This window comes from Aquarana catesbeiana, linkage group LG11 (genome assembly GCF_042186555.1).
Source record: "Aquarana catesbeiana isolate 2022-GZ linkage group LG11, ASM4218655v1, whole genome shotgun sequence".
Lineage (NCBI taxonomy): Eukaryota > Metazoa > Chordata > Amphibia > Anura > Ranidae > Aquarana > Aquarana catesbeiana.
In genome coordinates, this window is record NC_133334.1 from 223,340,901 (window position 1) to 223,364,606 (window position 23,706).

Consider the following 23,706-nt stretch of genomic DNA (forward strand, 5'->3'; position numbering starts at 1 on the left):
TTGAGGCAATCAAATTGCACACGGGTGGCTGTGAATGTAGAACAATTAAAACCCTACATAGGTACCATCCCAAAAAAGATACAAAATCAAGGGTAAAGGTGAGATGGGGTGGGACTTTATTCAAACCCTATAGGAGGTAAATATAAAGATAAATACCACAGGTTTAAAATATGCAATTAAACTTTATTTTTCATCTATTGATTAAGAGCAAGTTACAGTTGTAAAAATACAGTTACTGTTATTTTGGTCCAGTATGTGCTGATCCTGGTGCGATAGATCGAATATATAGCCTCCGCGTTTCACGGGAAACCCCGCTTCGTCAGGGCCTTAGAGTAGCACGAATACAATAAAAGTATTTGTCGTAACCTAAGAATACAGTATTGACAGAGTTATAAAGCAGTGTTAGCAAAAAATATTGACTTTCTTTGTAGAGGACATATGACATTTCTAAAACAATGTATATTTTGTAGGGCATTCGCAATTGCCCAGTTTTATAATGAAAATAGTGTAGCATAAAATTTTCACAGAACAAGATTGCATTTAATCTATTTGATGTCCAGCAATGTCTCATATAAACCAAAGGCAGGCCAAGGGAACAGAAGGAATGGTTATAAAACCTATGGCATAGACTTGTATGAAATTGATTTTTCTTATTGTACATCACGGGACACAGAGCCATAGTAGTTACTATGTGGGTTATCGGCCACCTTCAGGTGATTGACACAAGGACGCCCTAAGACAAAAAAGTGCACTCGCTATATAACCCCTCCCACTACTGGGAGTACCTCAGTTTTTTCGCCAGTGTCTAAGGTGTTGGTCACGAGTGAAGATGTGCTGTGCTGAGCTCCACTGGAGCAATCCTTGCTGGGGCTAGCCATGCAGCCGGATCCATTCAAAGTGTCTTTTTGGCCGAATTGAATGGTACCCGGCCTCGTATCTGAAGAAACAAGGTCTTTCCTGTAACGCTTCTCTTTTAAAGAGCTGGACCCCGGGATCCAGTACTTTTTGATATTAAGGCCATAAAGTTTTACTGGCGGTGGTGCTATTACAGGTCCAGGATTGTGGGTTTCCTCGAGGATCCCCAGCTCCTGAAGGTTTAACAGAACCCACCGTGAAGGGTGAAGATTGGGTCTGTTGGTTTGCCACAGAAAGGTAAGTGGAGTCTTCTAAGAAATTTTTAAAGATTTTTCTTATGAATGTCTCCTTTAATTTAGTAAATGTTGTCATGCCTGTGTCACCACTGGGAGCTGTATAGAGCACTTACCGTCTCTTGCTTCTCAGAGAGCTCACGATGTATCCAGGAAAACTGAAGTTTTCTCTTCGGCCGGCAGCAGACCTCCGGTAAGTCTGGGGGGGTCCTCCCCTCCAGACCCCCCCTATGCTGTGTTTTTTTTTTTTTTTCTTCCCCTCTTCTTAGGGAAGGAGCTCTTTAAATTTTTTTTATTTTTTTTAAATAAAAAAAGGGCGCGCGAATGGCACGCCGCTTGGCGGCTTCCAGGCCCCCCTTCGCCACTACTGCCTCTCTCCCTGCTGATCCCATAGGATCGGAGCCCGTGCTCACGCGGTAAAAACTCTTAAGAGAGAGAGGAAGGGCCGTAGACTGGGGGGGGGGCTTAGCGCAGCGTTGGCGTCCTCCAAAGCTGAGCGCGGGAAAGGTGTTTTAAAAGGCACCATTTTTGCTGTTGCAAGCTGCAGAGGGACACGAGCAAAGGTGGCATGCAAGAGGTTTTTGGTAACGCAGGCATTCCTTTTGACACATTTACTACTGCATCAGGCTGAGCATTAATGGCAGGAGCAGAGCTGGGCTATTGCTCAAGCAGTGGATGCATTCCTTCTGATAGTACCTCTGCTTTGTGCATCAGGCTATGGTCGGAAGGGGGGTTAAAAACACCTAAAAAAAGGCTCTAGAAGGACTATAGTCACACGGCAGCCTAGTACCATCTCAAAAAAGATGGCATCCTCCCCTGAGAGTAATATGGCTGGTCAGAGTGAGCCATCAGGAGGGGCAAGTGTTGCAGCTGCTCTTAACACTGCAGCCCCTGTGTATATTACTAAGGAGGTTTTTTTCTTCAACCATTTTAAGTTTGGAGGAAAAAATTGATGCTTTAATCGCATCTCAGAGTGGGACTGAGCATAGCAGATCCCCGTCCATTGCTCAGGACCCTCATGCTGAGGAACAAGGCGAGAGATGACTAATTTCTCTCAAAGGACCAGGAAAAGGCTGATGTCTCCTCCTCCGAAGAACCTAATATAGAAAGATCAGGTTCACAGGAAAGATTGGTACAATCCCTCACTAAATTGGTCCGCTCCACATTTTTACTGCCAGTAATGCAGTCAGTCGATGAGCCCACCTCTGGTTTGGGTTCACTAAAGCCTCCCTAATCTGTTCATGCCTTTCCTATCCATTCATGGCTAAGAAAGCTAATGTATTCTGAGTGGGAGCACCCAGATAAAGTTTTTTTTCCCTCCAAAAAAGTTTTCAATACGTTATGCTATGTAGGATGAGTTCTATAAAAAATGGGGAATTCCAGCAATTGACGCTGCTATGTCCTCTGTAAACAAAAACCTGACTTGTCCAGTAGACAATGCTCATATGCTAAAGGATCCAACAGATAAGTTTGAATTCCTTTTTAAAAACCTATATTTCGCTTGCAGGTTCAGTCGTTCAGCCTGCACGGGCAGCGATCCGAGTATCTCAGTCCTTAAAGGACCAGTTTATAGAGGTATTTAAGGTTATTCCTGATCAGCAGGCCCAGGATTTGGCCGGTATATCAGAAGCGTTGTGTTTTACAGTAGATGCTATGAAAGAGTCTATTCTCCAGGCCTCACGGCTCATGCTAGGGCTGGTACATGTGCGTAGAATCCTATGGTTGAAAAATTGGTCAGCTAAAACGCCATGCAAAAAGCTCTAGGCCAGTTTCCCATTTCATGGTCAATGGTTATTTGGAGACGATCTGGATAAGTATGTCCAAAGAATTTCTAATGGGATAAGTTCCCTTTTAACGGTTAAGAAGAAGTTTAAGCATTTTTCTTTTAAACGTGCTTCTTCTCCAGTGCTGGGGGCATCAGCCTGCAGGCAGTCACGACTGCCTCCACCGTCAGGTTCAAGAGGTAAACCTCAGGGTCAGTCCCAGGGCCAAAAGAGGACCTGGGGGAGGAAACCCACAAAACAAATTACTAAAGCCTCCTTATGAAGGGGCGCCCCCGCTCGCTTGAGTGGGGGGAAGGCTTTTTACAGTTTTCAAGGGTCTGGCAGGAACAATGTCAAGACAAGATGAGTGGCTTCCTCAATTTCTCTAGGTTACAAACTAGAGTTCCGAGAATTCCTGTCTCCTCGTCTTCTCAGATCAAACGTTCCTAGAGATCCAGTGAAAAAAAGGTCTCTCTTTCTAGCTTTGGATAATCTCTTGTCTCAAAGAGTGATATCGGTGGTCCCCTTGGAAGGGAAAGGATTAGGTTTTTCTTCAAACCTTTTCACGGTTCTAAACGGGGATGTCAGACCCATTTTAGGTCTCAAAGATCTAAACCAGTTTTTGAATATCCGTTCCTTTTGCAGGGAGTCAATCCGATCAGTAGTCTCCATCCTACAAGGGGGAGAATTTCTGGCGTCAATCGACATCAAGGATGCTTATCTCCATGTGCCAATTTTCCCCGCTCATCAGAAATTTTTACGCTTCGAGGTAGAAAATCTTCATTTTCAGTTTGTAGCTCTGCCTTTCAGTTAGCTACTGCACCTCAAGTGTTTTTAAAAAGGTCCTGGCTCCTCCTTTAGCCAGGTTAAGGGCTCAAAGTATAATGATACTAGCCTACTTAGACAATCTACTCTTGATAGATCAGCTGGTAACCCGCTTAAACCAAAGTTTGGTCACCGCAGTCAGCTACCTAGAATACCTAGGTTGGATTCTCAACCTAGAGAAATCCTCCTTAAAACCATCAAGGAGATTACAGTACTTGGGGCTGATCATAGATACAGTTCAGAAGGTGTTTTTGTCCCAGGAAGAATCGGTTCCATAAAGGGACTGATTCAGTTGTCAAAACAAAGAGTCCTTATATTTGACTTTGCATAAAATTATTGGGAAAGATGGTGGCTTCCTTCGAGGCAGTTCCTTATGCGCAGTTTCATTCAAGACTGCTGCAAAACTGTATTCTGTCAACTTGGAACAAGAAGGGCCAAGCTCTGGACTTCCCAATGCGTTTATCCTCCGAAGTGCGTCAGAGCCTCAATTGGTGGTTGATATCCAGGAATCTTCAAAAAGGAAAATCCTTTCTACCAGTCACCTGGAAGGTGGTAACAGATGCCAGCCTTCTGGGCTTGGGGGCAGTCCTGGAAGAAGCGTCTGTCCAAGGGAAATGGTCCAAATCAGAGAGGACCTTGCCCATCCATATTCTAGAGATTGGAGCAGTACGCCTGGCCCTAGAGGCCTTGACGCTCAGATTACGGATCTGTCCTGTCAGGATCCAATCTGACAATGCCACAGCGGTGGCCTATATCAATCACTAAGGGGGCACGAGAAGTCGTGTAGCCCAGAGAGAGGTGAATCATATTCTATCTTAGGCAGAAAACAACATTCCTTGCCTATCAGCAATTTTCATTCCAGGAATAAAGAATTGGCAGGCAGACTACTTGATTTGCCAACAAATGTTTCCGGCGAATGGTCCCTTCACCCGACATCTTTCAGTCAATATGTCAAAGATGGGGAGTTCCGGACGTGGATCTGTTTGCGTCCAAGCTCAACAACATGATCGACAACTTTGTGTCAAGGACAAGGGATCCGTTGGTATACAGAACAGATGCCTTGGTTTTTCCATGGGATCAGTTTTCACTGATCTATGCATTCCCTCCTGTTCTGCTGCTGCTTCCGTGCCTTCTTCACAGGATCAAGCAAGAAGGGAAGGAGGTGATTCTTTTGGCCCAGGAGATCTTGGTTTGCCGAAATCATAAAGATGGCGGTAGGGGACCCTTGGACCTTACCACTGTGGCCAGACCTTCTTTCACAAGGTCTGGTATCCCATCCTACCTTACAAACGCTAAATTTAACGGTTTGGCTATTGAGACCCACATTCTGAAAGACCATGGGCTGTCAGCTTCAGTAGTTTCTACTTTGGTTAATGCTAGGAAGCCGGCCTCCAGAGTCATATACTATAGAGTCTGGAAGGTATATGTCTCCTGGTGTGAATCCAGAGATTGGCACCCCAGGAAATATGTCATAGGTAGGATCCTTGAATTCCTACAGATGGGATTAGAAATGAAGCTGGCCCTGAGTACTATCAAAGGCCAGGTGTCGGCCTTATCAGTGTTTTTTCAACGACCACTTGCTTTTCACTCTCTGGTTCATAACTTTATTAAGGGGGTAACCTGAATTAATCCTCCAGTTAGGCCACCCCTGAACCCTTGGGACTTTAGTCCTGTCGGCATTACAAAAACGGCCTTTTGAGCCAATACGAGATATTTCCTTAGTCCTCTTGACAAGGAATATAATTTTCTTGGTTGCCATATCTTCTGCAAGAAGAGTATCGGAGTTGGCTGCTCTTTCTTGTAAAGAGCCATATTTGATTATTCATAAGGATAAGGTTGTATTGCGGCCTCATCCTAAATTCCTACCGAAGGTAGTGTCAGGTTTTCATTTAAACCAGGATATTGTTCTACCTTCATTTTTTCCAGAACCTCGTTCTGTGGAAGAGAGGTCACTACATTCTCTTAATGTGGTGAGAGCGGTCAAGGTCTATTTGAAAGTGACCGCTCAGATTCATAAAACAGATGTTTTATTTGTGTTGCCAGACGGTCCGAAAAGAGGACAGGCAGCGTCGAAATCTATTTCTAAATGGATTTGTCAAGTGATTGTTCAAGCTTATGGTTTAAAGAGGAAAGTTCCTCCTTTTCATACTAAAGCGCACTCCACCAGGGCTGTTAGTGCTTCTTGGGCAGTGCATCACCAAGCCTCCATGGCTCAGATCTGCAAGGCCACAACTTGATCTTCAGTCCATACATTTACCAGATTCTATCAAGTAGATGTAAAAGGTCATGAAGATATCACCTTTGGGTGCAGTGTACTGCAGGCTGCACTATAAGTCCTCTTGTCTCTTTTGTTGTGTCTCCCTCCATTCAGTTGGCATTGCTATGGGACATCCCACATAGTAACTACTATGGCTCTGTGTCCTGTGATGTACGATAAGAAAATAGGATTTTTATAACAGCTTACCTGTAAAATCCTTTTCTTTGAAGTACATCATGGGACATAGAGGTCCCTCCCTTCTTTGGTATACACGTGTATTGCTTTGCTACAAAACTGAGGTACTCCCAGTAGTGGGAGGGGTTATATAGGGAGTGCACTTTTTGTCTTAGGGCATGCCAGTGTCCATCACCTGAAGGTGGCCTATAACCCACATAGTAACTACTATGGTTTTGTGTCCCGTGATGTACTTCAAAGAAAAGGATTTTACAGGTAAGCTGTTATAAAAATCCTATTTACCTTCAAACTGTAAAGCTTGGCGTGTTGGTCCAATGGGGGAGGAAGCCTGGGGAGCCCGTGGGGATAACCTCCCGGTCCTCACCGGGGAAGCATAGAAGACTCCTATTTGTAAATGGTTGTAGTATAAAATATCTATAATAACACTATGTTTGTTTGTGAGGATGAGTGTGCAAGAGAAGGGTAATAAAAAAGAGGGCTAGATGTTGTTCTCTTACCTGATGTTGGCAGGGAAACCCAGATATGATTAAGAATGTTTCAAAGTTATAAGTATTGTGGGTGGGATAAGTACTAGGTAGCTAAAGATGTAAGGTAGGCCACTCTCTATCTTTAAATCCCAAACCTCTGAGGTGGTATGTGTATAAGAAAGCTTCGATGTGAACTAGTAAAGGAAAAAAAATATCCTTTTAAGATAAAAAAATCTTTATCCTTTTGAGATGAAAGCTAAATACTAAAGATTTTTTATCTTAAAAGGATATCATTTTTTTTTTTTTTTTTTTTCCTTTTACTAGATCACATTGAAGCTTTCTTATACACATACCATCTCAGAGGTTCGGGATTTAAAGATAGAGTGGCCTACCTTACGTCTTTAGCTAGCTAGTACTTATCCCATCCACAATACTTGCATTTATAACTTTGAAATATTCTTAATCATATCTGGGTTTCCCTGCCAACATCAGGTAAGATAACATCAAGCCCTTTCTCTTTAATATTACCCTTCTCTTGCACACTCCTCCTCACAAACATAGTGTTTAGTATAAAATATTTATAATACAACCATTTATAAATAGGAGTCTGCGCTGCTTCCCGAAGGTACTCCCCAGGCTTCCTCCCCCATTGGACCAACACGCCAAGCTTTACAGTTTAAAGGTAAATAAATCAATTTAATATAAGTCTATGCCATAGGTTTTATATCCATTCATTCCTTCCTTCTGTTCCCTTGGCCTGCCTTTGGTTTGATACATTGCTGGACATCAAATAGATAAGATTTTGACAGAGCAAGATTGCATTTAATGCTACACTATTTTCATTATAAAACTGTTTGGGCAATTGCGAATGCCCTACAAATATGCATTGTTTTAGAAATGTCATATGTCCTTTACAAAGAATGTCAATATTTGCTAATACTGCTTTATAACTCTCTCAATATTGTATTCTTGGGTTACTACAATACTTTTATTGTATTTGTGCTATTCTAAGGCCCTGACGAAGCGGGGTTTCCCATGAAACCCGTAGGCTATATATGCGATCTATCGCACCAGGATCAGCACGTCCTGGACCAAAATAACAGTAATGCCCCGTACACACGGTCGGACTTTGTTCGGACATTCCGACAACAAAATCCTAGGATTTTTTTCCTACGGATGTTGGCTCAAACTTGTCTTGCATACACACGGTCACACAAAGTTGTCGGAAAATCCGATCGTTCTAAACGCGGTGACGTAAAACACGTACGTCGGGACTATAAACAGGGCAGTGGCCAATAGCTTTCATCTCTTTATTTATTCTGAGCATGCGTGGCACTTTGTGCATCGGATTTGTGTACACACGATCGGAATTTCCGACGACGGATTTTGTTGTCGGAAAATTTTATAGCCTGCTCTCAAACTTTATGTGTCGTAAAATCCGATGGAAAATGTGTGATGGAGCCTACACACGGTCGGAATTTCTGACAACAAGGTCCTATCACACATTTTCCATCGGAAAATCCGACCGTGTGTATGGGGCATAACTGTATTTTTACAACTGTAACATGCTCCTTAATGTGAAAAAAGTGTAATTACATATTGTAAACCTGTGGTATTTATCTTTATTCAAACCCTACAGAGGTACATATAAAGTCCCACCCCATCTCACCTTTACCCTTGATTTTGAGGCAGTCAAAACTTTTTTTTATGCTGCCACCCTTCATTTAGCCCCTCTAGCTCCCTGAATGTTTTAAAACGTATAAGCAGAGGTAATGAGGTTACTGCATACATTTTCTGCTTCAGTTTTCCTTTTGCTGGAGACTTTCTGAACTACAATCTTGCAGTAAACAAGTCTTTAAAGCATCTTTACATTAGCAGATATCCCACTTTAGAAAGCCAGCAGTTCTAAATGCAGTTGGACTGTGACATAAAAGGAATGGTTTGCATGCTCTCACACATTATTCTTAAAGTGGTTGTAAACAAGTGGAATTTCTGTCTGATGCTTCATTCCCCTGCTAACAGCATGAATCACTTCTGACAACTTCTCCTGACACCAAGAGAAAAATGGTGATGGGACCTCCAGCAGATTGACAGCGTCAGCTCTCCTCCTGTGTGAAGGGGGGGGGGGGTATCCCTTTCCCCCAATCAGCTTTCAGAGCCCTCCTCACTGTGCCATACAGAGTGTAACTTCAGGCAAGCTTTATAAATTTTGGACTTTGAACGGTTGTAGAGAAACTGTAGATAAATAGATACATCTTGTGTAGGATAATTTTGTTTAATCTCCTGAGGCCAATCACTTCACTGGGTGTATGGAAGGGTTTACAACAACTTTAACTGAGGAATACACCCCATGTTATTTGCTTTGGTAAAGGAAGGGCTGAAATACAGAAATGTTCAATTTTAATATGATATTTAGTGGGAGGAGCAAGTATTTCTGTTGTTCTGTGCTGTCCATCTGGTTTCTCTTTATTTCCAATTAATTTCATATAATAGATCTTGTTGAGAAAAATATCAAGAGTAAATTTTTTAAGGGGGAGGGGGTGTATCTGCCGAGAATCACAACATTCTTTAGCAGTGGAACCTAAGTATAAACATTTTAAGGATTTGCCCTTTAGATCAAAGGAATACACTTTGGTGTGTAAATGAGGGACATTTAGCGACTTAAACCTTTTTCTGACATTTGTTGGTTTCAAGTTAAAATGATTTTTTTTTTTGCTCAAAAAACTATTTTGAACCCCCCCCCAATATATATATATATATATATATATATATATATATATATATATATATATATATATATATATATATATATATATATATATATATATATATATATATATATATAATTATATTTTGTACAATTATATATTTTTTTTATTTTAGTAGAGAATAAAATGGTTGTTGCAATATTTTATGTTGCACTGTATTTCCGCAGCAGTCGTTCAAATGCAATTTTTTGGGAAAAAAATTACACTTTAATGAATTAAAAAAACTAACCAGTAAAGTTAGCCCAATTTTTTTTTTTTTTTTTTTTTGGTATAATGTAAAAAGATTTTACGCCACGAGAATCGTGATCTTTATTCTAGGCAAAAAAAAAATTGATTCTCATTTTGGCCAGAATCGTGGAGCTCTAGTAGACACAATGTAAATTTGTCTTCAGTCTGTGGACCTCTCTCTCTGAAGACAGTCATAATCTCTAGCAACTACTTTAGCTTCTGTATGGTTTTGATCTCCTGCAATGTGTCTGCGATCTCTGATAGTCTCTTGTAGCTTGTCTTTAGTCTGTTGCTATCTTCTGTTGCATGTCAGCAGTCTGGCAGCTTTCTGTAGCATTACATTCACTGAGCCCCTGTTCACATCAGCGCGATTTGACAGGTCAAATTGGAGCCTATTGCCAGCACTAGGCCCGTCCCAATCGGCGTCGCACCGATTTTCCAAAAATAGTTCCTGCGCTACTTTTGGCAACTTTGGGGCAATTTCAATAGACCTCTGTGCATAAACCCGCACAGATGTCTTTCAAGTCGCCCCCGAAGTCAGACTGAAATGCAGCTTTGAAATGGTGTGCGTTCAGATGAACTCGCAGGATTTTAAAGCTGTGTTCAGTGTGAAGAAGGGTTAAATAATATCTGCAGCCTTTTAATCCTCACATATCCAGGAAGTTAACCAGCACTGATTTCTAGAGAGACTTGCTGGTAGTAACAATCTATAATATATTATAGATAGAATGCTACTCTGCAACATAAAGCTGTGTTTCTGTATACACCCTTACGTTTTTATGAAGCTTTCTCAGACTAAAGCAGTTTTCTTCTTCTGTATTGTAGTGGATGAGTATATCTCAATGGCAAAAGAAAAGCATGGATACAACGAAGAGCAGGTAAGACAGGAATAGCTGAAGAGGATCTTTATGACTCAAATTTACACCTGAGCATTTTGTAGCTTGAAGCTCCAAAATGCTCACTAATCACAATCCTATGGTTTGGTAAATTGTGCCTGTTCACAATTGAATACTCAGGCAACTATAACTCGATGCCTGAAGCTTAAAAAGGTACAGGAGTTACTTCTAAAGCAGAATTGATATTTTTGAGTCTCCTAGACTGCAATGGGAGCACCTGAAAATTACAAATTTTCAAACCCAAGCATACATCTCCTAATAACTAGATTTTCATTGACTAAAACAAAATGCTTATGCCTGAATACGCCTAAAAAAATTAGCAAAAACACATAAAGAAAAAAGTTCAAAAGTCGCATATAAAACACTCATTCACGGGTGTCGATACAGCCAAAGGCTCCATTCGTATTTGAGTTTTGGGCAGAATTGCTACGAATCTGCCCACGATCTCAAATCGCACTGCAATTGCAAATTGCATGTTAGAGTGGCATTCATTTTCAATGGCACCTAAAACGAGATGTGGTTTTGCCGTGGTTATTGTGCACCAAACTGCAACTCGCAAAGCTTGCCAACCAAAAGAAGCTCCTGCCCATTTTTTTGGGGACAAGCTTCGCACGTTGTGGTTTGCTACGCAATAATCGCAGCAAAACCGCACACCATTTTAGGTGCCACTGAAAATGAATGATTGCAGTACGATTTGAGATCGTGGGCTGAATAGCAGCAATTCTGCCCGAGATTCCAAAACGCCAAATGTAAATGAAGCCTTACTCATTATGACACTCCCGGTAGTCTGTGTTGGTTGTTCATGTACTGTAGTTGTGGCCTTCACCACCACTGGTACTGGCATTGTATTTCATATGACACATTTTAGCCTTTCAAAGTAAGTAAACTCTTCAGGTAACTTCAAACCGATCATTAAATACATTTGAAATAGTTTGCTTTGGATTTCTATTAGGGATGCGCCGGTATCAAGTATTTTCACGAGCACTCGTACTCGTGAAAATGCTCTGATACCCGAAACCGATACTTTGCATTGCGATTTGCATCCGTACAAAATGAATGGGCTCGAATTGCATGCGGTTTTCCACACTGCTCCTGTGTGAACCCAGGCTGAAATCACTATGAAAAGCCTGGATTCACACAGGAGGAGTGGAGAAACCGCATGCAATTCGGACAAGAATCATACTGCATTGCTGTTCAAATCGCATTCTATTCTTTGCAGTGTGATTTGAGCCCATTCATTTTGTATGGGCTGGAATCGCACAGCAAAGTACCGGCACTTCTTCTTTTTTTTTTTTTTTTTTTTTTTTTTTTCAAAAAAACAAAACAAAAAACTTTATCAGTGCAAACCTAATTTTTATACTTTTCACACTTAATACATAAACATATTAAGGTTTATTTAATATCAGTATTTACTGGTAAAATGCCAAGTTTTTACATTTTATACTCATTTTAACCCTTTTCTCTCCTATGTTAATTTGAACAAAGCTCTTTTGGGTTGGTTTGGTCTTGCTATTTTCTCCTTTTTTTTTTTTTTTTTTTTTTTTTTCTTTCTACTCGCCAGGGTTTTATATTGTTTCTTCTGGTCATTGACAGGCCTTAGGTATGCTCTTGTGGCACAAACATGATGTGGAACGCTCCCTAGCTGACCTGGCAAATTTTACTCCTTTCCCTGATGAGTGGGGCATCGAGGACAAAGTCCTTTTTGAACAGGCATTCAGTTTCCACGGAAAATCTTTCCAGCGCATACAGCAAATGGTAATATTGTCTTTTGCTTACATATTTCTCCACAGTTGATACTGATTTAAAGCTGGTTATACACGTATAGAAATTTCGTCCGAAACTGGTCATTTTTGGAAAGATTGTTCAACATTTGTGCCCAGCTAATGTCGATGGATCCAAAGCGAAAACTTTTACCATTTCAGCCAAAGTGAATATGTGTATGTTTGTTCTAAATGAAAAAAATCCTATGTCTTGTATTGCACATCCTTGGAATATAGGTGAACCAGAATTCTTAATGTTGTTGTTATCGACCGTTCATTTTCGATCACGGCTACGATTTTACGCTACCAGTTAGTGGACTAGTCGCTATTGAGCGATAAAAAGTCGTTTACACTTTAAATGCCCGAAATGCTATACGTCTGTGGCCAGCTTAAGTTTTTGACTTGTTTACTTTGCAAATTTATCACCTTCACCCTCGTATGACAAAAGGACAGTCAAGTGTTTTGTGAGGCTTGCTACAAGCATCAAACTTGAGTGCTGAAAGGGCATCACTGAAGCTTGTCTTGGGCTTAATGGCCATACAGCTGGACATTTGAAGCATTTTTTTTATTGCAGTACCACTTTTGAAATTACACTCAGTGTCAACACAGGGAGCACTGAATCTAGTGCCTATACTCTGCATTAGTGCATATTTAGCCTTGTATTGTGACAGAGCTGATCTCTAAATAGGATATAGTGCAATTATGTATATTCAGGGCTCAAAATTTCAAGTCCTGAGCTACTAGCCACGCCTTAAGGGTTACTCTCCACCAGTTGCCCCACCCAACCTCCACCCTGCCCCGTCTCTAATTCCGTCCTTAAACATGCCCTCATAAATTTATCTCATGAAATTAAACTTGAATGTTTTATGTAGAATTAAGTTACAAAAATAAATATTAACAACCTTTATAAGTGCAGCCAGCACCCACCAATGCAGCCCCACCTGTGCCCATCATTGCAGCGTGACTTGTGCAGAGGAAGAGAGAGGGCGGCCGGATCATCACAGAGCGAGGATTGCTCGCCATAACAGCTTTTACTTGAATTGCTGTCTGCTCGCTGTCACACACAGTCCCGCCTCCTGACCCGGCACCTAGGACAGACAGAACATGTCCCCGCTTTGGATCAGCGTTCTGTCTATTATTGGTGCCGGGTCAGGAGGCAGGACTGTGTGTGACCGCGAGCGCATGGCAATTCAAATGAAAGCTGTAATAAGCGGGCAATCCCTGCTCTGTAATGATCTGGCCAGCTCACCTCTTCCTCTCCTCTTTCCCTGGGCGATTTGCTGGGAGAATGCCTGCCGGTGGTGCTCAGCCCCCCCCCCCCTCCGAGGCAGCCTACGCTCGCCCTCAATCAGTAAGGTTTATGAGCCCCAAAAAGATAAAGTGGTGTCAACAGAGGCGCCCCAAAAAAGAAGGGGAAAAGAAGCTGAGAAATTGTATTCTTCATTTAAATGAAGGCATGAAAGAATGTTTCTTGAATACTTTGCAAATTTATTAAAAATAAAAAAATATACATAAGTATTCAGTCTATGCCATGACACTCAAAATTGAGCTCAGGTTCATCCTGTTTCCACTGATTATCCTTGATGTTTCTGCAACTTGATTGGAGTCTACCTGTGGTAAATTCAGTGGATTGGACATGATTTGGAAAGGCGCACATCTTTCTATATAAGGTCACACAGTTAACGGTGCATGTCAAAGCACAAACCAAGCCATGAAGTCCAAGGAATTGTATGTAGACCTCTGAGACAGGATTGTATCAAGGCACAGATCTGGGGAAGGGTACAGAAAATTTTCTGCAGCATTTGCAGTAAATGGAAGAAGTTTTTAACCACTAGGAATCTTCCTAGAGTGGGCCGCCCGGCCAAACTGAGCAATCGGGGGAGAAGGGCCTTAGTCAGGGAGGTGACAAAGAAACCAAATGGTCACTCTGAAAGAGCTCCAGCGTTTCTCTGTGGAGAGAGGAGAACCTTCCAGAAGAACAACCATCTCTGCAGCACTCCACCAATCAGGCCTGTATGGTAGCGTGGCCTGAAGAAAGCCACTCCTCAGTAAAAGGCACGTGACAGCCTGCCTGGAGTTTGCTAAAAGGCACCTTAAAGATTCTCAGACCATAAAAAAACAAAAATCTCTGGTCTGATGAAACAAAGATTGGACTCTTTGGCCTGAATGGCAAACGTCATGTCTGGAGGAAACCAGGCACCGCTCATCTCCTGGCCAATACCATTCCTACAGTGAAGCATGGTGGTGGCAGCATCATGCTGTGAGGATGTTTTTCAGCAGCAGGAACTGGGAGATTAGTCAGGATTGAGGGAAAGATGAATGCAACAATGTACAGAGATCCTTGATGAAAACCTGCTCCAGAGCGCTCTGCTGCGAAGGTTCGTCTTCCAACAGGAGAACAATCTTAAGCACACAGCAATGATAACAAAGGAGTGGCTACGGGACAACTCTGTTAATGTCCTTGAGTGGCCCAGACTTGAACCCGATTGAACATCTCTGGAGAGATCTGAAAATGGCTGTGCACCGACACTTCCCATCCAACCTGATGGAGCTTGAGAGGTCCTGCAAAGAACAGTGGGAGAAATGGCTCAAAAACAGGTATTCCAAGCTTGTAGCATCATACTCAAAAAGACTTGAGGCTGTAAATTGTGCCAAAGGTGCTTCAACAAAGTATTGAGCAAAGGCTGTGAATATTTATGTACATGGGATTTTTTTTTTTAATTTGCAAAGATTTAAAAAAAATTTCTTTCAAGTTGTCATTATGGGGTATTGTTTGTAGAATTTTGAGGAAAATAATGCATTTAATCCATTTGGGAATAAGGCTGTAACATGGCAAAAAGTGAAGCGCTGTGAATACTTTCCGGATGCACTGTAGCTCTCTATGAACTGCAAAGGCACTCATGAGCACCCTCGTAGTTAATTCACATCTTCCTCTAGCTTTGTAATTTTCTGCCTGTACGGAGGTACGGGCAGGCAAGCTGGAAGCAAGGTCTGCCCGGAGCCCTATATTGCACACGCTGATTACTGATTGTGGGTTCAATAAAAATAATGTGTGTATGTATGTATGTATGTGTGTGTGTATGTGATATATATATATATAATTCACTTCTGTTTTGGATGTTGGGTTTTCTGAAATTACATAATCCAAAAGACTCAACAGTGTTGCTAGCCAAAAAAAAACACATGGGTGCAATGTTTAGTAATCTTTGTGCATTTTCTGACACACCAGCCACATATGGACGACTATATTACTTTTGTGTAAGCTTTTGGATGTTTCAGCGAAAGCCTGGTCTGGGTAGCCATAAACATTCAAAGCATTTCTGAGACGCCTGTATTCTTTGTCTTTACAACACCGGGCTGAGATAGTAGCAACAAATGGTCCAAAGTTCTAATAACCCCCACTTTGTGGTACAATGAGTGATGGTAGTCAAAAAGCAGATATTGATCCAAAGAGGGTCATTTGTTATTCTCTCCCATATAAACTTTGTTTTTTGTGAGATGAGTTCATGTTCTTGTACTTCATTTTATCTTGACGTGTGGCACCATGTTGTCTAGATTATGGAAATAGAACTTGGTGGTTCCACAAACATTAACCTGTTTCTGAACAACTAACATCTATCTTGACACATTCTATGGTCATGGAGTTACCTGTGTGGAATATCTTTCTGGCACCCATTAGAAATAACAAAGCTGCGTAGACTAGCATCAAAATGTCCTAAACCTTACAGAACAAGTCCAGTTGAGCTACTAGCTTTTGCAGTATTTGGTTTATTTACTAGTCATAGCAGTTTAATTGCAACTTGTTATTTTGGGAGATATGTATATATGCATGGCATAATAGACCCTTTCACGACGACAAAGTCACCATCTACCATTTTGCTCCCCAGCTTCCAGATAAACCAATTACTAGCCTGGTGAAACATTATTATTTCTGGAAGAAGTCACGAAGCAAAACAAGTGTGATGGACAGGCAAGCTCGGCGACTGCAAAGCAAAAAGGAAAATGGGTGAGAATAATAACTTGTGGGGAGTACAGACATTAGAAAATGAAAAGGGAAATAGAGTGGAAACTGCCTGATGTAATAAAGTAGGAGATCATCTGTCAGAATATTTAGAGTAATCTGCTTGGTTTGGGGTTGTCAAGGCATGTGATTATTTTAATGAGTCCAGGTCTTTTACTGCTTGTAGTCTTGAAGATGTAGATGAACTGCCCAAGATCGTTGACTCGGAGGTAGATGCTAATGGCCCCAAGACAGAGGTGAGATTGCATTTAGCAAGTGTAGTATTACTAATTGTTTTACATTTACCCAGTTTTGTGTATATTTAATGTGATCCTAAAGGCTTTCTCTATGATGAACATGTCATACCTGCTCTGTGCAGTTGTTTATCCCAGAGCAGCCCGATCCTCCCTCCTGCCAAGTGCCCCCAGAGCAAGCAGCTTGCTATGGTGACACTCAAGCAGGCTCGTTCACGAGCTGCAGCTCTGCTTGTCCATTCACAGAGCCACGGCTTGGCCCCAGCCCCTCTGTCTCCTCATTGGCTCACTCTCTGTGATTGACAGTATCGGGAGCCAATGGACTTCACTGGAGGAAGATCGGGCTCAGGTAAGTATTGGGGGGGGGGGGGGGGGGGGGCTGTAGAGGCTGCTGCACATAGAATGCATGAAGGTAAAAAACCTTGAGCCTTTACAACCACTTTAATGTTTAAAAAATAAATTGTGACTTTTTTTTAGCACTTGAGAAGCAAATGTGTGTTAACCACTAGCTGACCAGGTCACGCAGATATACTGCGGCAGGTTGGCAGTGCTGTACAAATCTTTGGACCTGTACGGCGGCTGGCACAGTTGCGGGCACGTTGCCGCTGTGGGAGCGTGCCCGTGGGTCGGGCTGATTTGCTGTCCGGTGACCCGCGATGGCCTGGTAGAGAGGCAGAATGGGGATCTGCCAGTGTAAACAAGGCGGATCCCCGTTCTGACAGGGGACATGTCGGAGATCTTCTGTTCCCAGTGATCGAAACAGTGATCTGTCATGTCCCAGTGAGCCCATCCCCCCTACAGTTAGAACACACCCAGGGAACAAACTTAACCCCTTGATCGCCCCCTAGTGTTAACCCCTTTCTTGCCAGTTTCATTTTTACATTTATCCGTACATTTTTATAGCACTGATCAATGTAATAATGTCACTGGTCCCCAAAAAGTTTTGGGGTCAGATTTATCCGCCACAATGTAGCAGTCCTGCTAAAAATCGCAGATCACCGCCATTTACTAGTAAAAACAATTAAAAAAAGAATAAAAGTCCCTAAATCTATCACATAGTTTTGTAGTTGTGATAACTTTTGCGCAAACCAATCAATATACGCCTATTACGTTTTTTTTTTTAAACCAAAAACGTAGAATATATGTCGGCCTAAACTGATGAATAAGTGTGTGTATGTATGTATGTGTGTATATATGTGTGTATATATATATATATATATATATATATATATATATATATATATATATATATATATATAGATATAGAGAGAGACTCTCCAAAAGGGAAAAAAATTTTTAGTTCTTTTCAAAATTGTCGCTCTTTGTTTATAGCAAAAAAAATAAAAACCGCAGATGTGATCAAATGTCACCAAAAGAAGGCTGTATTTGTGCGTAAAAAAAGGACATCAATTTTGTTTGGGTACAATGTCGCACGACCGCGCAATTGTCAGTTAAAGCAATGTAGTGCTGTATCACAAAAACTGGCCTGGTAATGAAGGGGGCAAATCCTTCCGGGGCTGAAGCAGTTAAACATTTCTTGGAGTACTGAAATTAAGCTTTATTCCCTGTACTTTTGTGTACACCTCACTGGGGATGTCTGATAGCCAATATCCTGGTCTGCAAGCATGAGCCAATCGGAGAGGGTTCTGTTGCAGGGACCCAGGTATGTGAAAGCTGCGGTCTTCTTCACCTTCTTTCTTTATGGACACACGGCCGGATCAGAGCGATTCTGCTTGGTCAAAGCAGTCATATGCCAATCAGAATTGCTCTGATCCATCCCAGAAGAAGATCACGACTTTCAAATACCTGGGCCCCTGCATTGGCTGCATGGGCAGAGAAAGCTAAAGATCCACTGAGGTAAGTGAAGTGTGAACTGGGGTGAGGGTGAACAGTGTTCACCTTTTTTCATTTTTTTGTGAAAAGATAAACTTGCACTTTAACTTACCTCAAAAAAATTATTAAATCTACAAACAAAAATGTAATTTCTTTATAGTTTATTAAGGGACATGGGATCAGTATTCATTATGGTATGATTGGGTTATACTGCCTGCTTCAGGATGAGTTGGACACTGGGAAACAAAGTAAAAAAAAAATCCCCCCTTTTTTTGTTTTCTAGTAGCCTTTTTTCCTTTCACAAGACATAGTGTTTTTTTTTTTTTTTGTTTTGTTTTTTTCATTCAAGGCTTCATCTTGCTTGTTGCTGAGCTTAGCTCTTTATTCAGTAATCCAGCTTGCCAAATTGTGAGAACTGCCTTTTTTGGAGGCTGTGCCTAGACCACATAGGGCCAGAGATTGCGGGGCTACCCTGGAATGTGCACTGGGCTCTGCCAGTGGCACTGCACAGTCTTTTGGGAGCTGTGTTAGCCACAGAGCGCTTTTAAAGAACAGAGTTGTGGCACTACTATTGGTGCACCCAGTGATCACTGTGACCAATCACAGCTAGCAGCACAATTGTACACAATGGATGGCTTGAAAGGAAGTCATCCATTGTTTACAACTGTCATGTGACCTGCTGTGATTGGTTACAGCGGTCACATGGTACCGGCAGCGGTCCGGTGGACACAGCTGGTGACAGATCACGCTGCAGCGTGGCCCGAGGTGCGATCCAGAAAGACTTCATATGACGTCCACCTGGATTGACGATAGGCCCGCCCAGCCTATTGTCAGTTGACGGCTGGGAGGGCCTCTCGTCTATCCAGGTGGACATAATATGAGGTCCTCCTGGATCGTGCCTTGGGCCACTCTGCAGCGTGATCTGTCACCAGCTACATGTTTCCTTCACTCCCCCACCATTCCTTTTTAACTATTGGGAGCAGTTGTAAACTACAGTCGTGACTTGCACTGTATCATGTTACAGTACTGGTGCTTGTTTACTGTGGGAGAAATCTCTGAATTGAAGGTGAATATTGCAGCAAAACGTAGTTTTTGTTTTCAACTTTTAACAGACTTAATTTTGATCTTGCTATATTTATCTAAGTTTCTGCTTTAAAATGGCATTACCCAATGAATAGGCACAAAGAGGTGAACTCTAAAACTTATTGAGGGCTACAAGGTGTAAGCAATCACTAGTCCTGAAGTGGTCAAACAGATCCAACAGTGCCCAAATACTTTTAACATTTTCTTCAGCACGGTCAGTTGGACACCTAATTCTCAGTCTCAAGGACTATCTTGTAGTTCTAGGATCCATCCAGCCTGACAGATTTACCCTTGAAACAGAAAAAATGCATTTGAACAGCCCACGACCTGTTTAGTGTTGATCTGTGCAGCATAACTATGTATTCATATATTTTTATGTCTCTAGAGTAGAGTAGGGTTTCTCAACTAGGGTTCCTCCAGAGGTTGCTAGGGGTTCCTTGAGCAATGGGCAATTTCTGCCTCTCTCAACACAAGATTTGATTGACCGCAGAGGGAACCAATGGCTCCTGCTGCTCTCAGCCAAGTCTTTGAGAGCGGGGAGAAGGGAGAAAGCCGATACAGGCAGGCATTGAGGTGGATCGATTGAATACTCGGGTAAAATATATGGGGGCAATACATTAACCTAAACATTTTTTACTTTAACGCAAGGAATGCATTAAGGTATAAAAATGTTTAGGTTTTACCACTTTAATATGACTTTTTTTTTTTTTTATATATAAATATTTTTTCTTAGCTGTGCTTTTTCTTCATCCTTTTCTTCCTATTTATTTTTTATTCATTTATTTTTTTTTTTCTACGATATGCATTTTAGGAATCCCCCAAGCTCATTTCAGGAGAGTCTGGAAAACCTATCCCAGTCAAAAAAGAACCATTGATTTCTCCGTACCGCCATCACCCTGGGAGATCCCGCAGGAGGCCTCCTAAAGGCATGCACCTTAGCAAGGGTGATATTGCTTCAGTATGTGCCAGTTCTGAAATGCCAGCACTTACACTGTGCCAGCAGGATACCCAGCTTGTATCACTGAAGCGGCAGGTAGGGGAAGATGAGAGCACTGTCAAATCTAAGACACAAACTGCCTCTTGGTATTGGCAGTGAGAAATGTGCAAGCCCTTATATCTACTGCCACCAGAATAGAATGTTTTCTTACCAAGTCAATGTTTCTTCTCCTAAATACAGGTGCTCACAGCATATTGGCTCTACTTTTGGTATTGATATTGTTTTTTGTTTTTTGTTTTTTTAAGTGTTACTAAACCCAGGCCCCTGCATTCCCTATATATATATATATAGTCTCCCACAGTACACTGAACATGGAAATGCAATTAATTTAGTAAATATAAACTGCAAAAAACCTTTTCTCATCAGCAGTATAAAGCAGTCGTGTGACTTCTGTCAGTGTTTGGCTGAGCACTGGTTAAAGCTTGTAGGATTTTTTCATTCTCCTTTAACTCTCCTATGAGGCTTCATGACCACTGACTTTCTGTCTGAACAGTGTTGATTGGCCCTGTGCTGACCACATGCACCTCCCCAAAAAAAACTCTCTGCACATGCTCAGTTTGGTGTGTATTGCTAGAGTGCCTCCTAAGGCTCTGTTCTATCAGCAAATGGATTGGGGACCGTAAAAGGAGGGGAGGATCAGAAGACAGGATCAAACAACCTTTTTACACAATGTGGAGGATTAACCCCTTAGATTCCACAATGAGTATAAAAAGCATGCTTTATGGCGTATACAGACTGATTTTGCTGTTGTGGGTTTAGTAACACTTTAAACATTTTACAAGATTTTCCATTAGTTCATTTTGTTTCTGTATTTACATAGCACCACCATATGCAGCATTTTAGAGTTCAAAGGATCATATCTGAACTTTGCAAAAAACTCTTGTCCACCACATTGATGAAACTCGATGCTCGCCCATGGAGAAAACATGAACATGCACATGTCATGCTGATAATATCCTCTGTGGGTTTCAAATCCAGGACCCAGAGCTGCTAGACATGATCACATAGAGAATTTTGTTTATATTTTCTGCTCCTGACCTAACCCAACTTTTCCCAACATACAGGCATATTTACCTTGATTTAAAAGGCCACGACTGCTGCTTGTTGCATCTAGCACTGCCAGTCTTCACTGTCCTTGCTGCCTCAGCACATTGGTGCCATATAGACTTCTATAGGGCCATGTCCTAAGGCTGAAGGTGTTCATAGACCATCCCATAGAAGGCTATGGGGCTGTATTGGGCAGGTGCAGCCACGACCGTGAAGATTTGTGACGCTGGATGTAAACAAACAGTGGAGCCACAGCCACCAATCTTCTAACCTTATCCTGGCTCAGAGTATTGTGACAATCTAGAACAATTAAGCTTTACTATATATACAGATGCATCCTATAAAATTTGAATATCATCAAAAAGTTAATTCATTTCAGTAATTCATTTCAAAAAGTTAAACTCCTATATTTTATATAGATGCGTTACACACAGTGATATATTTCAAGCATTTTTCTCTTAATTTTGATGATTATGGCTTAAAGCTAGTGAAAACCCCAAATTCTGTATCTCATAAAATGAGAATATTACATAAGACTAATACAAAAAAGGATTTTTAATACAGAATTATTGGCTTACTGAAACGTATTATCCAAAATTGGTGTAGGGCAACTCTCATAATCTCAAATAAGTGTTATACAAAACTTCACAAAATATATAAACAAAAATTGTGTACAAAAATGTGTATCCAAAACATCTTTAGTGATATTTTGTCTCTAAATCCAATGGATATCCAAAGGTTCAAAAAATGTTGAATCAGCTCCTAGATGGTATCCACCTTCACTCCACTTTAATCACCACTTTGACATGCATAAGATAAAGTGAATCCACCACCCATCAGAATGGCCTCTCACCTCCCTGACATGACCCCTGCTTTACCAGTAGGTCATATCATGCAGTTTTCCTTTGGGGATGTAGCAAAGACAGCTACTCCTTCTGAGTCCTCCCCGCTTCCCAATCACAAGAGTGGATGGATGGCTGAATGGATCTCCCAATTACCGCATTTCATAAACTGGAAGAGAAAGCACACATTCTAGTGTTCTCCATTTAAAAGCTCAATTTATTAAAAGATAAATATTGTACTTACAGGAGATAGCACTATTGGCAGTGCTAACCGTATATAGCTGGTCTTTAGCAATCAATAATGAGCCAGCTTGGTTCAGAGATGGCTGCGGCTGCACTGACTTTGGACTTGATAAAACACAGTGGACCGATACCAGCAGTTGACATGGCTCCCCAAATCATCACTGACTGTGGAAAATGCTGCATTTCATTTTGGAAATCAAGATCCCAGTATCTGGAGGAAGAGTGGAGAGGCACAAAATCCAAGTTGCAAGAGTTCCAGTGTAAAGTTTTCAGTCAGTTTGGGGAGCCATGTCATCTGCTGGTGTTGGTCCTCTGTGTTTTATCAAGTCCAAAGTCAGCGCAGCCCTCTACCAGGAAATTCCAGAGCACTTCATGCTTCCCTCTGCTGACCAGCTTTATGGAGATGCTGATTTTAATTTTCAGCAGGACTTGGCACCTGTACACACTGCCAAAAGTACCAATACCTGGTTTAATGATCATGGCATCGCTGTGCTTGATTGGCCAGCAAACTCGCCTGACCTAAACCCCATAGAGTATCTGTAGGGTATTGTCAAGAGGAAGATGAGAAACCAGACCCAACAATGCAGATAAGCTGAAAGCCGCCATTATAGAAACCTGGGCTTCTATAACACCTCAGCAGCACCACAGGATGATCGACATCATGCCACGCCACATTGATGCAGTAAATCATGCAAAAGAAGCCCTGACCAAGTATTGAGTGCACTTCTTTTTTTTTTTTTTTTTTTTTATTGTTCTTGTGCAATAAATTTTCTGAGATACTGAATTTTAGCTTTTCATGATTCGTAAGCCATAATCATCAAAGTTAAAATAAAGAAATGCTTGAAATATATCACTCTGTGTGTAAGGCATCTATACAATGAGTTTCACTATTTGAATTACTGAAATTAACTTTTTAATCCTATTTTTATGAGCTGCACCTATGTGTGTATATGTGTGTGTGTGTGTATGTGTATATATATATAATTACATTTTTTTTTTTTTTTTTTTGCCTTTTCAGGTACAAAACATTAAACAGACAAACAGCGGGTTGAGGGGAATACTCAGTGGAGGGATTAATGATTTGAGGCCTCAGGAGGTAA

At 41.4% G+C, this 23,706-nt stretch overlaps 1 protein-coding gene and 1 long non-coding RNA gene across 5 annotated transcripts in view; one reads left to right on the forward strand and one right to left on the reverse strand.

Annotated features, from left to right (window-relative positions):
• RCOR2 (REST corepressor 2) overlaps positions 1-23,706 on the forward strand; it is a 164,497-nt gene that overhangs the window by 129,137 nt on the left and 11,654 nt on the right. For 3 of the 4 annotated variants that reach the window (XM_073605392.1, XM_073605390.1, XM_073605391.1), the window contains 6 exons: positions 10,477-10,529; positions 12,141-12,302; positions 16,195-16,313; positions 16,495-16,564; positions 20,289-20,510; positions 23,625-23,702. In XM_073605392.1, the coding sequence (XP_073461493.1) occupies positions 10,477-10,529; positions 12,141-12,302; positions 16,195-16,313; positions 16,495-16,564; positions 20,289-20,510; positions 23,625-23,702 (704 nt within the window). The remainder of the gene's footprint in view (positions 1-10,476; positions 10,530-12,140; positions 12,303-16,194; positions 16,314-16,494; positions 16,565-20,288; positions 20,511-23,624; positions 23,703-23,706) is intronic. The other variant, XM_073605393.1, reaches the window with a different exon arrangement.
• Positions 13,775-23,706, reverse strand: part of LOC141112507 (uncharacterized) — a 39,977-nt gene continuing 30,045 nt past the window's right edge. The window contains exon 2 of the long non-coding RNA XR_012236612.1: positions 13,775-14,869. This is a non-coding gene — a long non-coding RNA (uncharacterized lncRNA). The remainder of the gene's footprint in view (positions 14,870-23,706) is intronic.